General features: G+C 38.1%; 1 protein-coding gene across 4 annotated transcripts in view; it reads right to left on the bottom strand.

Annotated features, from left to right (window-relative positions):
* The window catches only part of LOC114652128 (spectrin beta chain, non-erythrocytic 1), a 316,386-nt gene that overhangs the window by 18,953 nt on the left and 276,900 nt on the right, over positions 1–20,533 (bottom strand). For all 4 annotated transcript variants that reach the window (XM_051935324.1, XM_028802342.2, XM_051935326.1 and 1 more), the window contains 7 exons: positions 17,421–17,795; positions 15,335–15,579; positions 13,983–14,121; positions 12,166–12,250; positions 11,428–11,624; positions 11,046–11,206; positions 4,410–4,485 (listed from right to left, as the gene is read on the bottom strand). In XM_051935324.1, coding sequence (XP_051791284.1) covers positions 4,410–4,485; positions 11,046–11,206; positions 11,428–11,624; positions 12,166–12,250; positions 13,983–14,121; positions 15,335–15,579; positions 17,421–17,795 — 1,278 coding nt within the window. The remainder of the gene's footprint in view (positions 1–4,409; positions 4,486–11,045; positions 11,207–11,427; positions 11,625–12,165; positions 12,251–13,982; positions 14,122–15,334; positions 15,580–17,420; positions 17,796–20,533) is intronic.

Below are 20,533 nucleotides of genomic sequence, written 5' to 3'. Positions count from 1 at the left end.
TGTAAAAACATTTAACCTTCTAAACTAAACATATTACATGAGCTTTACCCACTATAAATATGGTTTTATGCAGTAGGCAAGTTGACTTAACTGAAAAGCAGTCTTTAATCCTGTTGTGAAAAAGTACATTTTCACGAGAGCTTTGAGTTTAGCTTTCTGTCAGTAGCTGGCAAAATAAAGACTGTGTACTACAGGCACAAGAAAAATTATTTATTTCTTGTATAGCCCAAAATCACATAAGGAGTGCCTAAATGGGCTTTAACAGGCTTTGTTTTTTGCCCGTCCCCCAGTCATAACAATCTAAGAAGAAAAGAAAAACCTCCCAAAAAACCTTGTAGGGAAAAGAAAAATGGAAGACACTACATAGTTGAATGAAAGCCTATTAACTGAAATATCAGGAAGAGCTGGATAAAAAGAAGCTGCCATATCAAAAGACCAAATGTTTTAACAAACCCAACATACGGCATATCGTTAATCAGTTTTACATTCTGCTGCATCTTCTAACATAGTGTTTACAAGCCAGTGGATCGCAAGCTACCGCCTGTGAATTGCAAGCTTCTATTCTTTTTAATGGAAGTAGGTTGCAAATTGTTGCCTTAGTGATTGGCATTGTGGTATATTTCCACTCCTACCTATGACGCACTCAATATATCAAGGGGTTGTGTTCTGATGATCATCTTCAAGTCACCTAAGTTGTAGTGGGTCGCAAAGACATTTGTCTGTGAAACACTGAGTGGCAACACCAAAAAGGTTGAGAAGCACTGTTCTTAGATCACTTAGATTGGAAAAAGGTTGACCCAGAAAGATGTTGAACAGAGATATTCTTCTTTAAGGGCACAAAAGTGACAATCTCAAACTACATTGGGGAAACATTATTGTGAGGAAAAATCACGACAAAAACCAAAAAGGTAAAACAACTTATGATCTTAAAAACAAAACAAAAAAAACCCCAAAAAAAACCCAAAAAAAAACCACTACTGTGAGGTAAAAAAAAAGAGAATAAACGAATACAGTGAACAATGTGCTTTGCTAAAACTCAAACTCCTACTCCTACTCCAGAACTATGGATAACTGATCAACTTACCGTATTTTTCGCACCATAAGACGCACTTTTTTTTCCCCAAAAGAAGGTTGGAAATGTCTGTGCGTCTTATGGTGCGAATATTGCATCACAGACCATGATGTGTAATACCTGACAAAAGTCGACATCCAGGGCTAGAGGGCGACAAAACTCACTGTTACGTTACAGGCATTCCCTCTGTGCTTGGAGGAATGTTAGACTCATTGACTCGGCATCTAATCCTTGCGTGTGCGTGAGTTGCGAAATCTAAACAAATATAAACAAAGGCAAGATAGCGTCTACATCTCATGAGGGAGCGAAGCGCATTATCACTGAGTTGGACTCTGGACTCGATAGATAACCAGCCGCTGGACTACTTCAGGCTGTTCTTTCCTGAAGCTGCCTTTCAGCTACTGTCAGACGAGACAAACAGGTATGCAGAGCAATTTTTTGAATCGAGGGCTGTGCTTGCACCGCATTCTCATTTTTCAAACTGGAAACCCACAACAAAACACGAGATGAAGGGCTTTGTGGCATTACAAATATAGATGGGACTAGACTGGCGATATAACTTCAGGGAGCATTGGTCCAAACGTGCTTTGTCTCCTGGTGGCTTTGGACAGGTTATGTCGCGTGATGATAGGTACGTGATGCTGCAAAGTGATTGTGAACAACTGAGCTTAATAAATTCTGACACTAGCGATGAGGAGTTCTTGGGGTTTCCATAAAACTAGAAGAATGCTTGAACCTTAAAGTCTCTCCTTATTTGTTAATGACAGTGATGATGTTTCTTAATACCGCTGTTGAATTTACATGGTTGAAATATTATTCTGCTATATTTTATTAAACATATTAGTGCACCATTTGGTTCAGAATATTTTTTTTCTTGTTTTCCTCCTCTAAACCTAGGTGCGTCTAATGGTCAGGTGCGTCTTATGGTGCAAAAAATACGGTAGTTTCAATCTCTAGTTGCTAATGAACAAACACTGCTAGTAAGTATGCAGAAAATTACCAGTACAGTGATCCCTCGCTATATCGCGCTTCGCCTTTCGCGGCTTCACTCTATCGCGGATTTTATATGTAAGCATATTTAAATATATATCGCGGATTTTTTGCTGGTTCGCGGATTTCTGAGGACAATGGGTCTTTTAATTTCTGGTACATGTTTCCTCAGTTGGTTTGCCCAGTTGATTTCATACAAGGGACGCTATTGGCAGATGGCTGAGAAGCTACCCAACTTACTTTTCTCTGTGTCTCTTGCGCTGACTTTCTCTGATCCTGACGTAGAGGGTGTGAGCAGGGGGGCTGTTCGCACACCTAGATGATACGGACGCTCGTCTAAAAATGCTGAAAGATTATCTTCACGTTGCTACCTTCTGTGTGCAGCTGCTTAGTGAAGCGACATGCTGCACGGAGCTTCATATACTTAAAAGCTCAAAGGGCACGTATTGATTTTTCACTCTTTGTTTTTATCTGTCTCTCTCTCTCTCCCTGCTCCTGACGGAGGGGGTGTGAGCTGCCGCCTTCAACAGCTTTGTGCCGCAGTGCTTCGCATACTTAAGCCAAACAGCCCTATTGATTTGTTTGCTTTGCTCTCTGTTTCTGACAGCCTGTGCTCCTGACACACACTCCTTTGAAGATGAAGATATGTTTGCATTCTTTTAATTGTGAGAGAGAACTGTCATCTCTGTCTTGTCATGGAGCACAGTTTAAACTTTTGAAAAAGAGACAAATGTTTGTTTGCAGTGTTTGAATAACGTTCCTGTCTCTCTACAACCTCCTGTGTTTCTGCGCAAATCTGTGACCCAAGCATGACAATATAAAAATAACCATATAAACATATGGTTTCTACTTCACGGATTTTCTTATTTCGCGGGTGGCTCTGGAACGTAACCCCCGCAATGGAGGAGGGATTACTGTACTCACAAAAAACTGGTAAATAGATCCTTTAAACATTCTACTTGAAGACACACATTACAAAACACATATAGCAGACAAAAACAACAAAAAAGTATCAAGACAAATAGCAAGGTACAAATAACACCATAACAAATAGCATGACGCATTCTAAATATAACATAATATAAAAATTTTCTCTATAATTTTAATTACTGAATCACTGTTTTCTAAAGTTAACATAACATTCTTAAACACAATTACTCCAGGCAGGTTTGAGGATTTTAAGTATGGATCCTTTTATAAAGATACCTTTACAATTAGCATCAAAGCACCCAAGAAAAAAGTAGCAGACACATTATATTTCATCTAAAAGTAGCAGACACATTATATTTCATCTAACAATACTTTTTAATAATACTTTTTTGATTACACTGAAATACAAACTCTCTTTAATTTTTTTTTACTAATATCAACTTGAAACTACTGAAAAAAGTAAATATTTTATAAACAACAAACAAGATCAGTTTATGTACAGGAAAATAATATAAAAAAAGTGCACAAGCAGTTGTCAAGCGTCAGCAGATGTAAAGCCCCTGCAAAATGTACTGTTGCTTTGAGAGAGAAAATAAAAAAGTTAAAACACAGTGTAATTTTAAATATCAAGATGCTGACTTTATTGGCCAAAGCTTATTACACATTGTGAGCTCTACCATATTTAAATTTTTTAATGTTATTGATTTCAGTATTATGTGAACATAACCGAAAGTAACAAAATCATTACACTGTAAAACAGAACATTCTTTTCACATTGTTATAGTAGGTGGGTTAGGAATCTTCACGTAGCACAGCAGTACAATAAGCAACGGTAAGACAAAGGATTAAGTGGGATTGACTGAACGAAGGAATTCCCTGGTAGGTGTAGCATATTGATATACTGATTCATATCCTATGCGAATATTACTTAAGCTTCAACTTCAGTCAAATAAAATGGGGATTAAATTACAGACTTATGGAAAATCCTCTCCTGTAATTGTCCCTTTACTTCTCCAGTTGCCCTTCTCTTGGGGATCTTTCTGCTCTCTTTCCATTTTCAAGAGAAGATGATTCTCTTTGTGCACAACTTCTGCAAAGTTAGCTCTAGGTTTAAGGTGAAAATCTCCTAACTATCCTTTAATTCTGGAAATCCTTTTTCTATAGCCTTATGCTTCTTAAGCTATCTGCTGCCAGAATTATAGTTAGACCAGCTAAGAAATTTCACAGGCATGTTTGATTTGCTCTAATGTCTATCTGCATATTTGTTTAATAAAAAACTGACTAAAGAAAGAAAAAACTCAATTTGAATGAAGGGCTGTATTTGAGGCCCAACTATTCATAGGCTGCAAAAATAATACCAAGATACAAGCCTCTAAAAATGTCCCACTGTATAGCAGAGTACTCAAGATTGACTCACCTGGGAAGCTTCTTGATCACTGTGTACTCCATTCACAGCCACAGATTGATCCACTGTCATTTGATCATGCTTTATACTGCAAAATAAAAACAAAAAGTATATGATCTATTACATTTTTTAAAAATTGATTATTAATAATACCCAACTGAAAGTGCATAGCTGTTTCAGTTCATTTTACAAAATGTTTTTAAAGTCCCTAAAGTCCTATTGTCCACCAAAGTATTTAGTAGCTTATTCCAAGTGTCTAGGGTCCTCTGTATAAAGAAAAACTTCCTACACTGGTGCCAAATTTACCCTTAACAAGTTTCTAACTCTATCCCAGTGTTCATGATGAAAATAAAAATTTTAAAATAACAGTCTCTATCCACTGTACTAATTCATTTCATTATTTTAAACACTTTAAGCATGTCTCCTCTTAATCTTCTTGTGCTTAAACCTAAAAGGCTTAGTTTTTTTTAATCTATCCTCATAACTCATCGCCTGTATCCTAGGAATCCACTTAATCACTCTTCTCTGGATTTTTTCTAGCACTGCTATGTCCATTTTGTAGCACTGAGACCAAAACTGTAAACAGCACTCCAGATGAGGTCTCACCAGTGCAGTATAAAGCTTGAGCATAATCTATCTGGACTTGTACTCTACACACTGTTCTATATAACCTAACATTTTATTAGCCTTCTGAATGACTTCAGAACACCTTCTCATAAGGTGTACTTTCAATTTTAAGATCTCCCATTGTGTATTCAAACTTAATATTTTTACTTTCTATGTGTATTACTTTACATTTATGGACATTAAATTTCATCTGCCACAAATCTGCCCAAGCCTGTACGCTATCCAAATCTTTAATGATTCAACAGATACCATATTATCTGCAGTCCATCTAGCTTGGTATCATCTGCAAACTTAAACTAGCCTGTTTACTTATATTCCTATCTAAATCATTTATAGATATATATTAAAAACAGTCGCAGCCCCTAGCACTGACACCTGTGGAACACCACTTTTAATATCCACCAGTTCTGACAGGGTTCCTCGCACCATAACACTCTGCTTCCTGTGAATAAGCCAATTTTGCACCCATTCACAATCACCACCCTGAACTCCCACTTCTTTTAGTTTGATGCACAACTGCTCATGTAGAACCTTATTATTTATCTTGACATTCATATGACATTCAGGAGCATTGAAATCATATCAGTGCTCCTGAACCCATCCACCCGTCTTCACCATTTCAGGAACTACCGGTAGGTCTATCTTTACATTCGCATTCAACGTGCGGATCTCTGGCCTATCTATTTTCATCATTACATTCCATCCATTGCCATTTTTCATGAACTTTTTCATAATTTACTGTGTGTGTTTTGTTTGTGCTTTGTTGTATTTAATGTGTAATCGCTGTAAGGGTAAGAGGGGTGGTATCATTGTTTTCCTATTTCATTTGATTTCATTACATTCTTTATTTGCTGTTTGATTACCATTTGCTTTATTTTTGTCTCTGAGTGCGCATGGGTCGGGTCAAGGCTGGGTGCGTCCCTGGAATCTCCACAATAAAAATAAATAAATTGCCGTCTTCAACGGTGTGAATCTTAGCGGCACCGGACCGCTACAGCGTTATTCAGTTCTCCTTGCTGCTGATTGACTGTGACACATCTCCAGCTGAGTGTTCTTGTGTTTTCCGTTTACTTAACACTAGAATTACCAGAGTCTACAAAAAAAACTCGTAGATCCGGCCTACCTTAAAACCGTTCTCACCTCTCTTTTGTCTTCTAAATGTGCCGATTAAGACGAGCAGCAAAAAGCCGGCTATTCCATCCCCCACCATCGCAAAACATTCACTAAGTTTTCCCAGCTCATGCCTTGTTTGATTATCTGGGAGTGACTGAACTGGAGTTTTAGAGTGGAAATAATAGATTGTTATTTGGAACACACGCATTTCATGTGTGTTCCGTTTCTACAGTAATCTGTGTAAACACATTGTTAAAACAAACTTTTCATATTTTAGTAATAAATGTTACAAAATGTAGGCATAAACTATAGAATGTGTGAAGCCTGACAGCCAATCATCAAATAAACACTTTCACAAAAGGTTAAAAAATGTCACAACACCTTCCGTGGCATAATGTTGAGATTTGCTGACTCAGAGCACAGCAGCCCTGCCGTGCCGTACAGACACGAGTTCAATTCCCCGCTGGGGAGGAAGTGTTTTTTTTTTTTTCTTTGTAGCCTCAAACGGACATAAAATTTATAAATTGGTATGCACTGTAAATCGTTAAGTTTAAAATGTTGATCGCGGTAATTTCTGTTGATTAATTCATGCTTTACTTAGAGCTTACAGGAGCTTATTCAGCTTCTGATCTGACTAAGTAACAGCGCCAGTATAAATCACACCCAATCGGACGCTGTTCGTTTTCAAATAATATTGCATTACTTCGACGATGTTTTCTGATTGGTACTATTCACGTCATAAAATGATTTCTTCAAAACGTCACATATATTTGTTTTGAGATAATGAATAGAGCTGCAAATTACAGGTGCTTGATCAGTGTAATAGGAACCATAGCACAGAGAGGTGTGTACACAGCAACAAGTACACATGTCATAAATGTAGGAAGGGTGCTCCTTGGGTGAGCTATAGCTCGTCTTTATGTGAAAACAGCAGTGTCAGATGGGGAGTGTCTGATGATTGCATATAGCACTGAAGTTACTGCTCTTTACTATGCTTTCCTCTGCATGTCCTGGAGTACAAAAGAAACCGCATACAGTAACATGTGGGGACTGGCAAGATTGGGGGAAAAAAAAACATGCGGTCGTATGTATCATGATACACTGCAGAGCTATAGCGCGTCTTTAGGTGAAAACAGCAGTGTCAGATGGGGTGGGGAAGGATCCTGAACGTGACTGAGAGAATGAAAAGTGAATAAAAAAAAAAACAAAAACAAAGTTAACCTTTACAAATATAAATTACACCGGCTGTTACAGACTGAAATCAAATGTATCTTTTTATTCTAAAATAGTAAAAATAAGAGCAGTTCACTTCTCAAAAGGGAGTTGTGCAGGGTCGAACTCATGACCTTTTGATTCCCAGTCAGCAAATGATACTGTTGCGCCACGGGGCCATCATAGTAAATGAGTGTCAATGTCGCACACTAAAAGGCGGCTTTTTTTTTCTGCAGTTATAATTTTGAATAAAAGTGCACTTGTTCTGTTATATTTGTACCTTTCGTGAAAGTGTTTCTTTGATATTTGGACTTTAGGCTTCATACATTAAATAGTTTATGCCTACATTTTGTCATTTACTACTTGAATATGAAAAACGTTTCTGTTTTAAAAATGTGTTTACACAGATTACTGTAGAAACGGAACACACATGAAATGCGTGTGTTCCAAATAACGATCTATTATTTCCACTCTAAAACTCCACTTCACTCCCAGATAATCAATCAAGGCATGAGCTAGGAGAAGTTTGTGCGTGTTCTAAGTCGGTGGGGGGATGGAATAGTCGGCTGTTTGCAGCTTGTCTTTATCTGCACATTTAAAAGACAAAAGACGATGGCGGAAAGGTGCGAACGGATTTAAGAAACGATTTAAGGTGGGACAGATCTACAAGTTTTTTCGTTGGCTCTGGTAATTCTAGTGTTAAAAGCCTGAACAGAACCTGTCCTTTTTGACTGACTGCTTTGTTTGTCTCTCCTCCCCCAGACATTCTCTGCTCCTGTTAGGGGGTGGTGCTCCCCTATGATGTTTGTCTATTCTTTACTCGATAACTAACTGCATACTGAGCTCGTTTTACTTCTGAAAGAGACATGTTTGTTTGAAGTGTTCGAATAAAGTTCCTGTCTCTACAATCTCCTGTGTTTCTGTGACCCAAGCGTGACACCCTGCAGTACTGCAGCCTCACGGTCTCTGGGATTCAGCCGCTGCACTCGACTAGCCCGTTAGCGTCAGCGCTTACCTCTGTGTGCTTGCGTGCAGCCAGTTCAAGTGCAGTTGGCTCAGTGATTTACCGAGTTTCATCCATGGCGTCAGTTGCACTTTGTACATATTGTTCCAGAAGTTTTTTTTAAATAGTTTTTACAGTTCATTACCAGTGTGTAAAATGATCAGTGTTGCAGTAATTGTGATGTTCTTTGCATGAAAAAAAGAGTTCCATTAAAATTTCACTTTCTTTGTTAAATTGTGACGTTTACTTAAAGTGCAGCAAAAAAGTATTTGGTGTCCAGAGATGCATTAACTCCCAAGTATGTGGCAGTTTAAGGGTTAAAGCCCCAAGATGCCGCCGAAACGAGCTGCACCGTCCAAGGCTTCTGGCAATGAAAATGCGCTTGCATGAACTACAGTACATATAGCGGTAACATCGGTATTTTACATTCTAGCACTGCGGGAGACATAGCAGTACAGTATACAGGATCACCTTTACGTTCTTTATTTTTAGGTAATGTATTAAGCCGAGTTTGAAATTAAAGTGTTTTGGGGGCATATTTAGGGTTTAAACTATGAAAATAAGCATTTTTTATTTAACCACATCCAAAATTCGCGGTTTTTCACAATTTGCGGGTGCTCTGGGAACGTAACCCCCGCGAATTTCAGGGGTGTACTGTATACTGATCTTTTACATTTTTCACTGCATTATATTCTCACTTTGTCCTTTAATGACAAGTCAGTGTTTAGCTGAAACGTAGGTGGACCCAACTACAAAAAGATCTTTACAATTAAATTCTACAAAACTACAAAGATCAAATCAACTTTGTCCAATAGCAACTTACATTAAAAAATCCTGTATAAATTTACCATTTAAAAAAATGTGAGATACAAAAGTAATTGGCAAGAAAAAATAATCAACTATACTAACCAGTTTTGACATGGGATGATCTTTGAAAACAATTAGTTATACTGTAGCTAAAAAGCAGAGTCATTTTATCGAATGCATATTCACTTTTAACTTAAACAGAGTGAACACTTGTGTAACATGGAACAGTATCATTGATAAAGCTGTGACTATTCTCTATCTATCTACTAGGTAAATATTTAAAAAGTTTAATCATGAAACATTAAAACAGTGTTTCCCTGACCACTGAAACAGGAACCCACAGGGCTCAACCTCCCAATCTTGATAAAATCAATTGTGGTGGATTCAAAATGGTTGTGTAAACTTTTGCGTTAATACTCAATTGACTGAGGGGTTCTCTATTAATATTTTAGCACAAAATGGGAAGCATTTTTGAAATCAAACAAAATAGGGCAAGGAAATGTATATCCATCTCTCTATATATAAAAGAAAATCTTGGAATGGAAAGCAAATGCAAGGCTACGATACGTGATCATCTCAAAAGACATTTTAAAGACCCACGAGACCAAGGAGACTTGCCACGGTGCGTCTCGTGGGAACCGTAAACATGAGACTTGGTGCCAAGAGATTGTCCCAGGGCCGTAGCAAAAAGGACAGCGGCTGTACAGGCTTTAAAAAGATCGAAGGGCAGCACGACAGCAGCTACCCCCCACCCCGAACGCGAGCAGCGTTATACATCCTTCAAGAAAGAATTCAACCACGCCCGGGGCCAGAAATAAAAGACAGGTATTGCTTTTACAACGTCACGTGAGACCAGGCAGTGAGCCATCATTTAAAACAAGTCAACAGACCTCTAAGCTAGCAGTTGTTGGATTGCTTTTGGCAGGCAAGCATCATATGCTCCGAGCTCTTAAAACAACGACATGCGACAGGCAAAAGAGGCAGCTAGCAAGCAGCAAAAAGACAGCAAATGATCCAAAGGCATATCCTTACCGTATGTTCAGCCGCAACACCCTTCACAACACAAGCAGTATTATACGTCTGGCAAGAAAGAGATGAAACCACGCACGGGGTAGGAAATAAAGAAACAAGTATTGTTTTTACAAAAGTTTTTAAAGTAAAAGTGAAAATAATGCATATGTAACAATTCACAAGAAAATAACAATCTCTTTAAATTGTACATTGCCTGCCTAAGGTAAAGTCATCCCTGATGAATGGGGACGTGGGAATGAAGGGTCCTTTCATCGGACTAGCGCTATTTCAGATGTGGAATGGCAAAATGGGGGAGGCAGCTTGATGAATGAGGTCTCCAGGACTTAAAACAAATCCAAATCATATTATGTGATATCATCTAATGTGAAATTCTACTCCGTACTTCTAGAATTTTTATTTTTATACTGTATTCAGGATTATTCTGTTCTATGTATTGTACTGTATTGTATTGACCCCCCTTCTTTTTGACACCCACTGCACGCCCAACCTACCTGGAAAGGGGTCTCTTTGAACTGCCTTTCCCTAGGTTTCTTCCATTTTTTCCCCTACAAGGGTTTTTTTTTGGGAGTTTTTTCTGGTCTTCTTTGAGGGTCAAGGCTGGGGGGCTGTCAAGAGGCAGGGCCTGTTAAAGCCCATTGCGGCACTTCTTGTGTGATTTTGGGCTATACAAAAAATAAATTGTATTGTATATCTGGTACACCAAACACAGGGGTAGGCAAGCGAAGCGAGCAGGGGGCAGAGCCCCCTAGTATGACAAAAAAAAAAAAAAAAACACAAAAAAAACAAATGAAGTTTAGGAATAACAAAAAGATGTACAAAATTATACAATTAATACAAGTTTTACTTAGAATTACCCAGCAGTGGATTCCAATTCCACCCATTTCTGCTCCTCTTCCTCTCCTCCTGGCTGCTGTTCACAAGGCTTGACATCTTCTGGTTCAGGAGCAGGTGGAGTTGGAGGCCTTCTCATTCTCTCTTCTTCTTCTCTTTTCCTCTGCAACTCCTGTTGTTCAAGCTGTGAAGCATAAAGATATCCCTTAAATATTCTGACTTCCACAGAGATGTGTTGCAATAAATGGTGGCATGGCAAAGCTGAATAATGTACAACCTTAAAAATTGGTTTATTGACCATAAATTAATAAAATACACCAGTGCGCTAAGAAAGTAATTAATCAATAATTAAATTTAATATTTTATTAGAGGTTGTGCCGAGGTTAAAAGATAGCCGATACTAACCGTTGTCAGCTTTTCCAGAAGACTAAAACGGTCCTCCCAACTGCTGGCCAGTTTTTCAAAGGCCTCATGTCTTTTAATCAGGCTTTCCACCTCATCTACATTGGAGCCTAATTCAGCTGCCCTAACAATTGGTTCCTGACCAGCTAACCAAGATTCGGCTACTGAGGCATCTCTGCCAAACTGAAGGACTTCCATAACTTTAAAAAGAGGAAGAAAACAAGAAATATCCACTTTAGTAACATCCATAAACTGTATTTCAGTTTTTTTTTTCCATAATAAGTATTAAAATGAAACACTATCCAGTAATTATGCACCAATCATTAAAACCTACAGATATGCAACACTTTTAAGAGGCATGTTTGTTGAATCACTTCCATTAATGAAATAAGGATAGATCCACCACTAAATTGTATTAAGCAGGTCTGGGAATATATTTATTTATTTTAAACCAACACATACCATAATGTTGAAAAGCTTACAAGTTAGCTGCATGTGTGGACTCTGCTGATAATAGTAGCATCCACTCTCATATAATGTAGGTTTAGATCTACAATCATATTGAAGTCTAAGCAAATACTTTATATCAAAGCTGAACTGCCCCTGAATCTAGTGAATGATGTCAAATTGGCTTTGATGCTGAAAAACTACATTATTTCCAGTCACACATTGTGAGGAAAAGGGCACTTAACATTTGCTCTAAATGAGTAGCTCAGTAAACTCCCTTATGTATTAACTTACCTATCTGCAGCCATTCCATTTTGTCCTGCCATTTTTTATTGATCTCTGATCGTCTGGCCTGAAGTTGGTTCAGTTTTTCTTTAATCTACATTTAAAACAGAAAAGTACTAGCCATTTAACTATACTCTTTTCATTAGCCTGTTAATAAATAAAAACAAGCAGACTTTAAATGTAGTAAAATACTTCATTAAAGCTTGGTCCCTTACTCTTTGTTCATGCCAATGCAAAGATTAAAAAATGTTACTTTGTTAAATTGTGATTAAGGAAATACTTCTGCATGAATATTTACCAGATAATATATACAATCATACATTGGATAATTAGAATACAGTATGCACAGAAATTACAATATATAATATGACAAGCAGTTATTTTAATTAATTACTTGTTTCACTATGTGATTCTGTATCTTATAAGACATTAGTTTTAATGTATATTGTAATCTCACCAATATGGATTAAGCACTGTTAAGCACTGAATTACATTGAGCCTTATATAGTAAAATCATTGGAATGCACTTCCATGTAGCCACTTCATAATATAAAATGGCACAGTGAAAGCCAAAAGCTGAGTGAAGGATTAACAATAACAAGGTGTGGTTGAAAAGCATACGGGACAAAACTGGTGTTGGCTATTATCATAATGCACAATGAATGGGCATAACCTAAAAATGTGGGCACGACTGAAAGGCGATCACACAAAGGTGGCCAAATGCCATTAGCTGTTGTCCATTAACATGGTAGGAGTGTCAAGGTATTTTATCAATGTTAAACAATGTATAAAAATGTCTTTGTGCTCAGGAACAGTGACTTTCTCTGTGGATAGACCATGGTTGCTTATTATCTTTAAAAAACATCTAAACTGAAACCAGAAGGTGCTGGGCTCTGTGTGATTTCCTTGCTTTGGATATCAGTCATTTGTAATTTTATTCTATGATATGACTTGTCTAATAACAAACAAAAGGCAGTGTAAAGTTAATTTAGATGGTTAAGATTTGATTTTTACTCGTTTGTTTACCAGTAAAAAAAGGCAAATTATTTTTGTTAAATCACTGTCTAAATATGAAACACTATTTCATGTCATGGGGCAGTGAACACGACAGTCACATCTAGAAATGTACAGTATACTACATTCCTTAAATGTTATAAAAACAGTGCAGTCCAACACTCAGAGGTATGATACAATGTTCTTAAATTCTGCCTAAAACAAGGGTCTATACTGTCTGGCTATTTACCATCATTTGTAGACAAACGACTGTAACAGAATAATAACAGCTCCTATAAAGTTATAACTAAAATTTGGTATTTGGTACACTGTATTAATCCTCGAGGGAAAATTGTCTTTTCACATGACCTTTTGAGGTCAGAGCAACCAAATACACACATTTAAACTATGTTAAATTAATACTCATCATGTATAATTAAAATAATTATTTTAAAAAATATTAAATATTTTCAGAAATTATATCATTAAAATTTAAAGAAACACATTTTGGTAATAATCCTATAAAATTAAATATACATGCCCAATTAAAACAATTACAACTAAAACATTGCATAGCTCTCTTAAGCGTCAATCAAGTTATACAGGTACTGGTAAAAAATAATTTTGACTTGCTTTCTTAAAAAGAATAGAAAAGGTATACAGAATTGTTAACTGTTTTTTAAACAGAATGACATTTTTGTTGTATGTTGAGTTTAATAATGTTTTCTGATGACTTCATTCCAAATATGTTCATCTTATGCAAAAAATAATAATTATGGTGCATTTTCATTTCATCATTGGCAATGATCATTCATTTACTATGTGACTCTCACCTCTTCGGAAGCATAATGCTTTTTTTCAAGCAATGTATTGCCCATTTCGATACAGGAAGTAAAGTTGTCTGCCCGCGTCTCTATTTCTGCCTTGATATCATTATGATTCTTGATGACTAGGTCTGCAGATGAAACATCCCTAAGAAGAAAGAAAACTTCACATAAATCACAAATTTGCAGTTGCTCTTCTGGTATGGCCTGTCAGTGGTTAAATTATGATGTTAAACAAGTACAAGGATTTGCAATGTAATATTCTTAGGACTGGTAAACAAACAGCAAATTGCACCTAATACTCATTGTGAGAGCTGACAACTTAAGCAAAGGTAAACTAATAGATGGTGAGGCAAATTAAAGTTGTGATCCCTCATAATTCAGAAAGCAAAAAAAAACAAAAAAAAACATGAAAGTATATGCCTTAGAAAACAAATTCTGCCTTAAATCCACTTACTACTATCAAATACTGTACCACAGAAAGATGTCATCTATTATATGAACTAAAACAGCATATCCATACAGTGAATGTATGAGGAGCTGGAGCCTGTCCCAGGTGCATTACATAAGGTAGGAAACAACATTAGATGAGGAATGCCCGTCTATTGCAGTACATCCACACATATACTAGGTCAATTTAAGTGGACCAATTAGGCTGTCTTTAGGGCTTGGAGGAAACCCCATAGTCATAGAGAGAATATGTAAACTCCATATAGTCTCCTGGAGAGGTTAGGTGGCAGCATTAACCCATAAAATTAAAGAAGATCTTTCAAAAATATGTTCATATTTTACAAGTGCAGAATATAAAGTCCATGAGTCACACAGTCCATGGATAAAGGCTCACAAACATCAGGGTGAAAGGGAAAGTCCTGTTTAGTGTTTAGTATAGTGTATGTATAGGACAGAAAAAGAAATTAGACAACATTCATCATTATGGTAATGGCTGGGAAGGAACAGAGACTTATAAAGGAAGCTGAAATGTATTTAGTAAATGTTATCCGACTCACTGATACACAGAGCTAACTACTGTTGAAATCATTTTTTAAAGAGATAGTAAATGCAGAGCTCAAAACCATACCACTTACTTACTCTGAATTCTGTCCAGGGCACAGTCAAAGTGGATTATGCTTGTTTGCCTATGTCACCATACATTTTCCAGAGGTATTCCGATTTTCTTCCCACATCCCAAAATGTATGGTAATTGGTAATAGTAAACTAAACATGTACTGTATGAGTGAGTGTTGTTGTGTGTTTGATTGTGCCCTGTAATGGACTGGCAAGCCCGCTTACTTCCTTACACTGATGCAACAGGTCTGATAATGGATAAATGAATTCTACTTCAATGGTAACTGTCTATATACCTTGGATTCTCATGTGCATCAATCTGAAGGTTGACTCCATCCATCCAAAGCATGAGGTCACGAACCATATTGAAGAAACGGAACTTCTCAACAGTGTCTAATAGTAACTGGCGTCGAGAATCACTTGCAGCTAACAGTGCTGCCCAAGCTTCTGCCACATTGCGGTCATGCCTTTGAATATCTTCAGCCTTCTCACCAGCATAGGCTTTTTGAAGGCGTGCAGCATCATCCTGTACTTGTCGGACCTAAGATTAACAGAGATGGACTATAATCATACAATGCAATAACAGAACACATAACAGACCTGGAAAAAGGCTGCTTGTCCAACAGCCCGTTGCTTACTATTCACCTCATGTAGATTGCGATAGACAGCCGGCAGCTCAATCCAGCTGGGACACCCACAGAGTGGAAGGATGGGGGAAGGCAACCTCTTTGGGACACTACTTCCCCCAAAGACACTAGATGGCGGCTTCCTTGAAGCATAGAGGTGCCCGGATTCCTGAAGGGCACCATGTTATCTGTAGTTTGACTTCACAGCCCTGCTGGGTACAGTGGGTGCCGCCAGGAGACGCTGCAGGAGGACCTGGGGACTCATACTTTTTACATAGCCCGAAAGTACTATCGAGTCACGGGGACGGAAGCCCAGAAGTACTTCCGGGCTGACAAAAAATTCAAGTTCTCCATTTGACCCAGAAGCGCTGGAAAGTCATGTGGATGGAAGAACAAAAGCACTTAATACAGTAATCCCTCGCTATATCACACTGACTTTCGCGGCTTCACTCTATTGCGGATTTTATATGTAAGAATATTTAAATATATATCGTGGATTTTTCACTGGTTCGTGGGTTTCAGTGGACAATGGGTCTTTTAATTTCTGCTACATGCTTCCTCAGTTGGTTTGCCCAGTTGATTTCATACAAGGGATGCTATTGGTGGATGGCTGAGAAGCTACCTAATCAGAGCACGTATTACATATTAAATAAAACTCCTCAAATATATTGTGAACAGGGGGGCTGTTTGCACCCCTAGAGGATATGGACGCTCGTCTAAAAAATGCTGAAAGACTACCTTCACATTGCTCCCTTTCTTGCTGGGCTTACTTACTTTGTCAAGCGATATGCTTTCAGCACGGTGCTTCACATACTTAAAAGCCCGAACAGCACCTATCAGTTTTCGATTGTTTGCTTTTCTCTGTCTCTGACATTCTCTGCTTCTGACACGCACTCCTTTGAAGAGGAAGACATGTTTGCATTCTTTTAATTGTGAGACGGAACTGTCATCTCTGCCTTGTCATGGAGCACGTTTAAAATTTTCAAAAAGAGACAAGTGTTTGTTTGCAGTGTTTGAATAAAGTTCCTGTCTCTACAACCTCCTGTGTTTCTGTGCAAATCTGTGACCCAAGCGTGACAATATAAAAACAACCATATAAACATATGGTTTTTACTTCGCGGATTTTCACCTTTCGCAGGGGGTTCTGGAACGTAACCCCTGCGATCGAGGAGGGATCATTGTAATACATTTTATTTATATAGTGCCTTTCCCATGCTCAAGGCACTTGACAGAGTTACTTCCAGGTCGGGCACTATTTAAAGGACTGCTGGGAACCCAGCAAGCGAGCCGGAGTTGGGAGGTAGAAGACGGAGCTTGCAGGGAGGAGTGGAGGAGACAGAGAGAGAACTGTCTGTGATTATTGTATTTATTTGCCTGTGTATGGTAGCTGTGGTGCTTAGAGGCATTTTCACTTAGTTTCTCCTTCTCAATCCTCCTCTCCTCCCTCTGGGCTCAGGGTGATGTTTTAGCTCTCTGCTCTTTAACATTGCAATTTGCCACTACTAATTGTTCAAGCTATCTCAGTTTTTAAGTAGCATTAACAATTACTTTATAAACTCTTGCACTTTAAAACAAGCTCTTGCCACTACAGCAAAACTGAAATGGTTGACAAGAAATTTAACAAGTAACAAATATTAGCTAAACATAGAACTATTAAAGGCTGTGCCCAACAAGACATATTCACGCTGTATAACAGTAAAAATAGTATCAAATAAATGAATACATAAAATTTCTGACTAAATACATAAGTACTGACCTGTCCATTGAGGGCTTGTATGTCATGTTCGTAAGTTGTATGCTGTCTGTGAAGGTGCTGCACACTGTTGAGATCACGACCTAGGTCATCAGGCAACTGAGTTTTCTTTTCCTGAATGCGACCTAAAGTCTCTTTGGCATCCTGATAGAATCGATGAAGCTCATAAGAGGCTGACAACATCTGCGTCCGGGTGTCAATCAATTCTAGGAGGTCTGCCCAGGCCTCATTGAGTCCATCTTTCCATTCTGCTATTGTGGCATTCTCAGAGTGGCCCGATTCAATCAGGTCATCTGCCTGGGCATTCACTGCATCAACTCTCTCTTGTCCAATGGTACTTGTGTCACGAGCAAACTCCCGGAATTTATCACGTAGCATCTGAAAAAGCAAATTGTAAATATTGGTTGACAGCAGTTTACTTGTTTGCTCAGAAAATACTTTATCAGCTATCAACTTGAGAAACATTATAAAACACAGATAAAGCAGAAACCTTTCCAACACACTAATATAATAAGAGGGGATCAAAATGTTTTGAGCCTGATCTTTTAAGAAAAACACAAGAACCAAACACAAACGTTTTACTTTTCATATAATCCCTGTGATCACTAATATACTTCTTAATGGGTCCATAAAGGTTTTCTATACCATACAAAATCTTTTGCCTTCCTTGTGCAACCAATCTTCTGCAGCGGACCTAAAGAGGTGGAAGTCAAATGGGGCCACACATTAAGAAATGGGTGAGAGTGGCATCTTCTTAAATCCACAGTTTCAAGAAAAAGCATGTCAACAGCTTTCTTCTCTATGTTCACCGACTGATGGTGGCAAAAGCTAAAGTAGATTAATATTGAGCTGTTACGTGGGTATTTTGAGGTGTGATTAGACCCTCAACATCATAAAAACTGTGCATATGAACATGTCAGCACTGGCTTGGGTTTTGAACATCTTTGGTTTCAGATGATCACTATGCTTATATTATTTAAAATGTTGTTTGGTCATAGTGATGAATCCACCATTATAAAATCACTTTTCAAATTTCTGCTTGAAACACAGGATATGGTGATACTTTATTTTAGGAGTCAACATTCTGGTAACCAGTGGGCATAGACTTTGCTAATGTTAGTAGCTACTATAGGGATTATGGGTCTTTATGAACAACTACCTCAGAAAATTTTCAATTCAGCACACTGGCATAGTTTTATTCTCTCGTCTCTATCAATGGTCAGGCAGAGATTGGGTTATCTTCAAGAGCCACCATGTCACAAGGAACGTTTACAGCCCTTTTAGACAATGAAACATGACTGTTGCAGATACATTTTCACTAGGTAAGATTATTAAAAGGCATAAAGTCCTTCAGTCTTGGAAATTCAATGTTAGCAAAGCAGTTGAGTTTTGTAGTTTTTTGGATTTCATGTTGACTTGGTTTTGAAAGAACATACACTATAAGTTACAAATTACAGTACAGTGGAACCTCGGTTTGCAAGCATAATTTGTTCAGGAAACGTGCTTGTAATCCAAAGCACTCGTATATCAAAGCGAATTTCCCCTTAAGAAATAATGGAAACTCAGATAATTAGTTTCACAACCCACAAATTTTTATATAAAAATGACTAATATAAAATCTTCACTCTAACAGAATCACTTACCTGAAGAGTCACTATACTTGGACACAAAAAAAAAAAAAAATGCTTTATGCACTGTAAGGTTTCTAATGTCTTTTGGGATTCCCCCCCCCCCCCCCCAACAGGATAACATGCGGAACAGCATCCCAAAGCAAGCAACCGCAGGCTCCCAGCGCTGTAAAAAAGAATCGGAAAAGATTGCGGTCAAGCTATAAGCGCCTGCCGTTGATGGGTGATGCAAGGAACATTGTAAATGTAAGAGCACAGTATTACTTAGCCACTAACCTGGTCACGACCCTGCCTGATTGCTGTGTCTCTGTATAGGAGAGTGGCAAATCCAGATACAATAAATAATCGTGCTCTTCCTGTTTCACGCTGAATAAAGCTGGTTTTGTTAAAGTACTGAGACTCAGCCTAGTGTTTTGGGGTGCATGACAGGGACTCGCATGTTACAGCACGCACACACGTGGTCACAATGCTATAGTAAACAGTATAGGCTCATACGGATGTTGACTATATGAGTGAGGCACACCGATTGAGAACGAGCATGGGAGACGATTACCCACAATCCCCACGTGATGCTCGGCTGACAAAGCATATACAGTTAGGTCCATAAATATTTGGACAGAGACAACTTTTTTCTAATTTTGGTTCTGTACATTACCACAATGAATTTTAAATGAAACAACTCAGATGCAGTTGAAGTGCAGATTTTCAGCTTTAATTCAGTGGGGTGAACAAAACGATTGCATAAAAATGTGCGGCAACTAAAGCATTTTTTAACACAATCCCTTCATTTCAGGGGCTCAAAAGTAATTGGACAAATTAAATAACTGGAAATAAAATGTTCATTTCTAATACTTGGTTGAAAACCCTTTGCTGGCAATGACAGCCTGAAGTCTTAAATTCATGGACATCACCAGAGGCTGGGTTTCCTCCTTTTTAATGCTCTGCCAGGCCTTTACTACAGCGGCTTTCTGTTGCTGTTTGTTTGTGGGCCTGTCTGTCTGAGGTTTAGTCTTCAACAAGTGAAATGCATGCTCAATTGGGTTAAGATCAGGTGACTGACTTGGCCATTCAAATATTTTCCACTTCTTTGCTTTAATAAACTCCTGGGTTGCTTTGGCTATATGTTTTGGGTCATTATCCATCTGTATCATGAAACGGCGCCCAATCAATCTGACTGCATTTAGCTGGATTTGAGCAGACAGTATGTCTCTGAACACCTCAGAATTCATTCGGCTGCTTCTGTCCGGTGTCACATCATAAATAAACACTAGTGTCCCAGTGCCACTGGCAGCCATGCACGCCCAAGCCATCACACTGCCTCCACCGTGTTTTACAGATGATGTGGTATGTTTTGGATAATGAGCTGTTCCACGCCTTCTCCATACTTTTTTCTTACCATCATTCTGGTAGAGGTTAATCTTGGTTTCATCTGTCCAAAGAATGTTTTTCTACAACTGTGCTGGGTTTTTTAGATGTTCGTTAGCAAAA

This window comes from Erpetoichthys calabaricus, chromosome 1 (genome assembly GCF_900747795.2).
Source record: "Erpetoichthys calabaricus chromosome 1, fErpCal1.3, whole genome shotgun sequence".
Lineage (NCBI taxonomy): Eukaryota > Metazoa > Chordata > Cladistia > Polypteriformes > Polypteridae > Erpetoichthys > Erpetoichthys calabaricus.
Note: the sequence above shows the minus strand (reverse complement) of the source record. Positions and strands in the feature narration are given on the sequence as shown.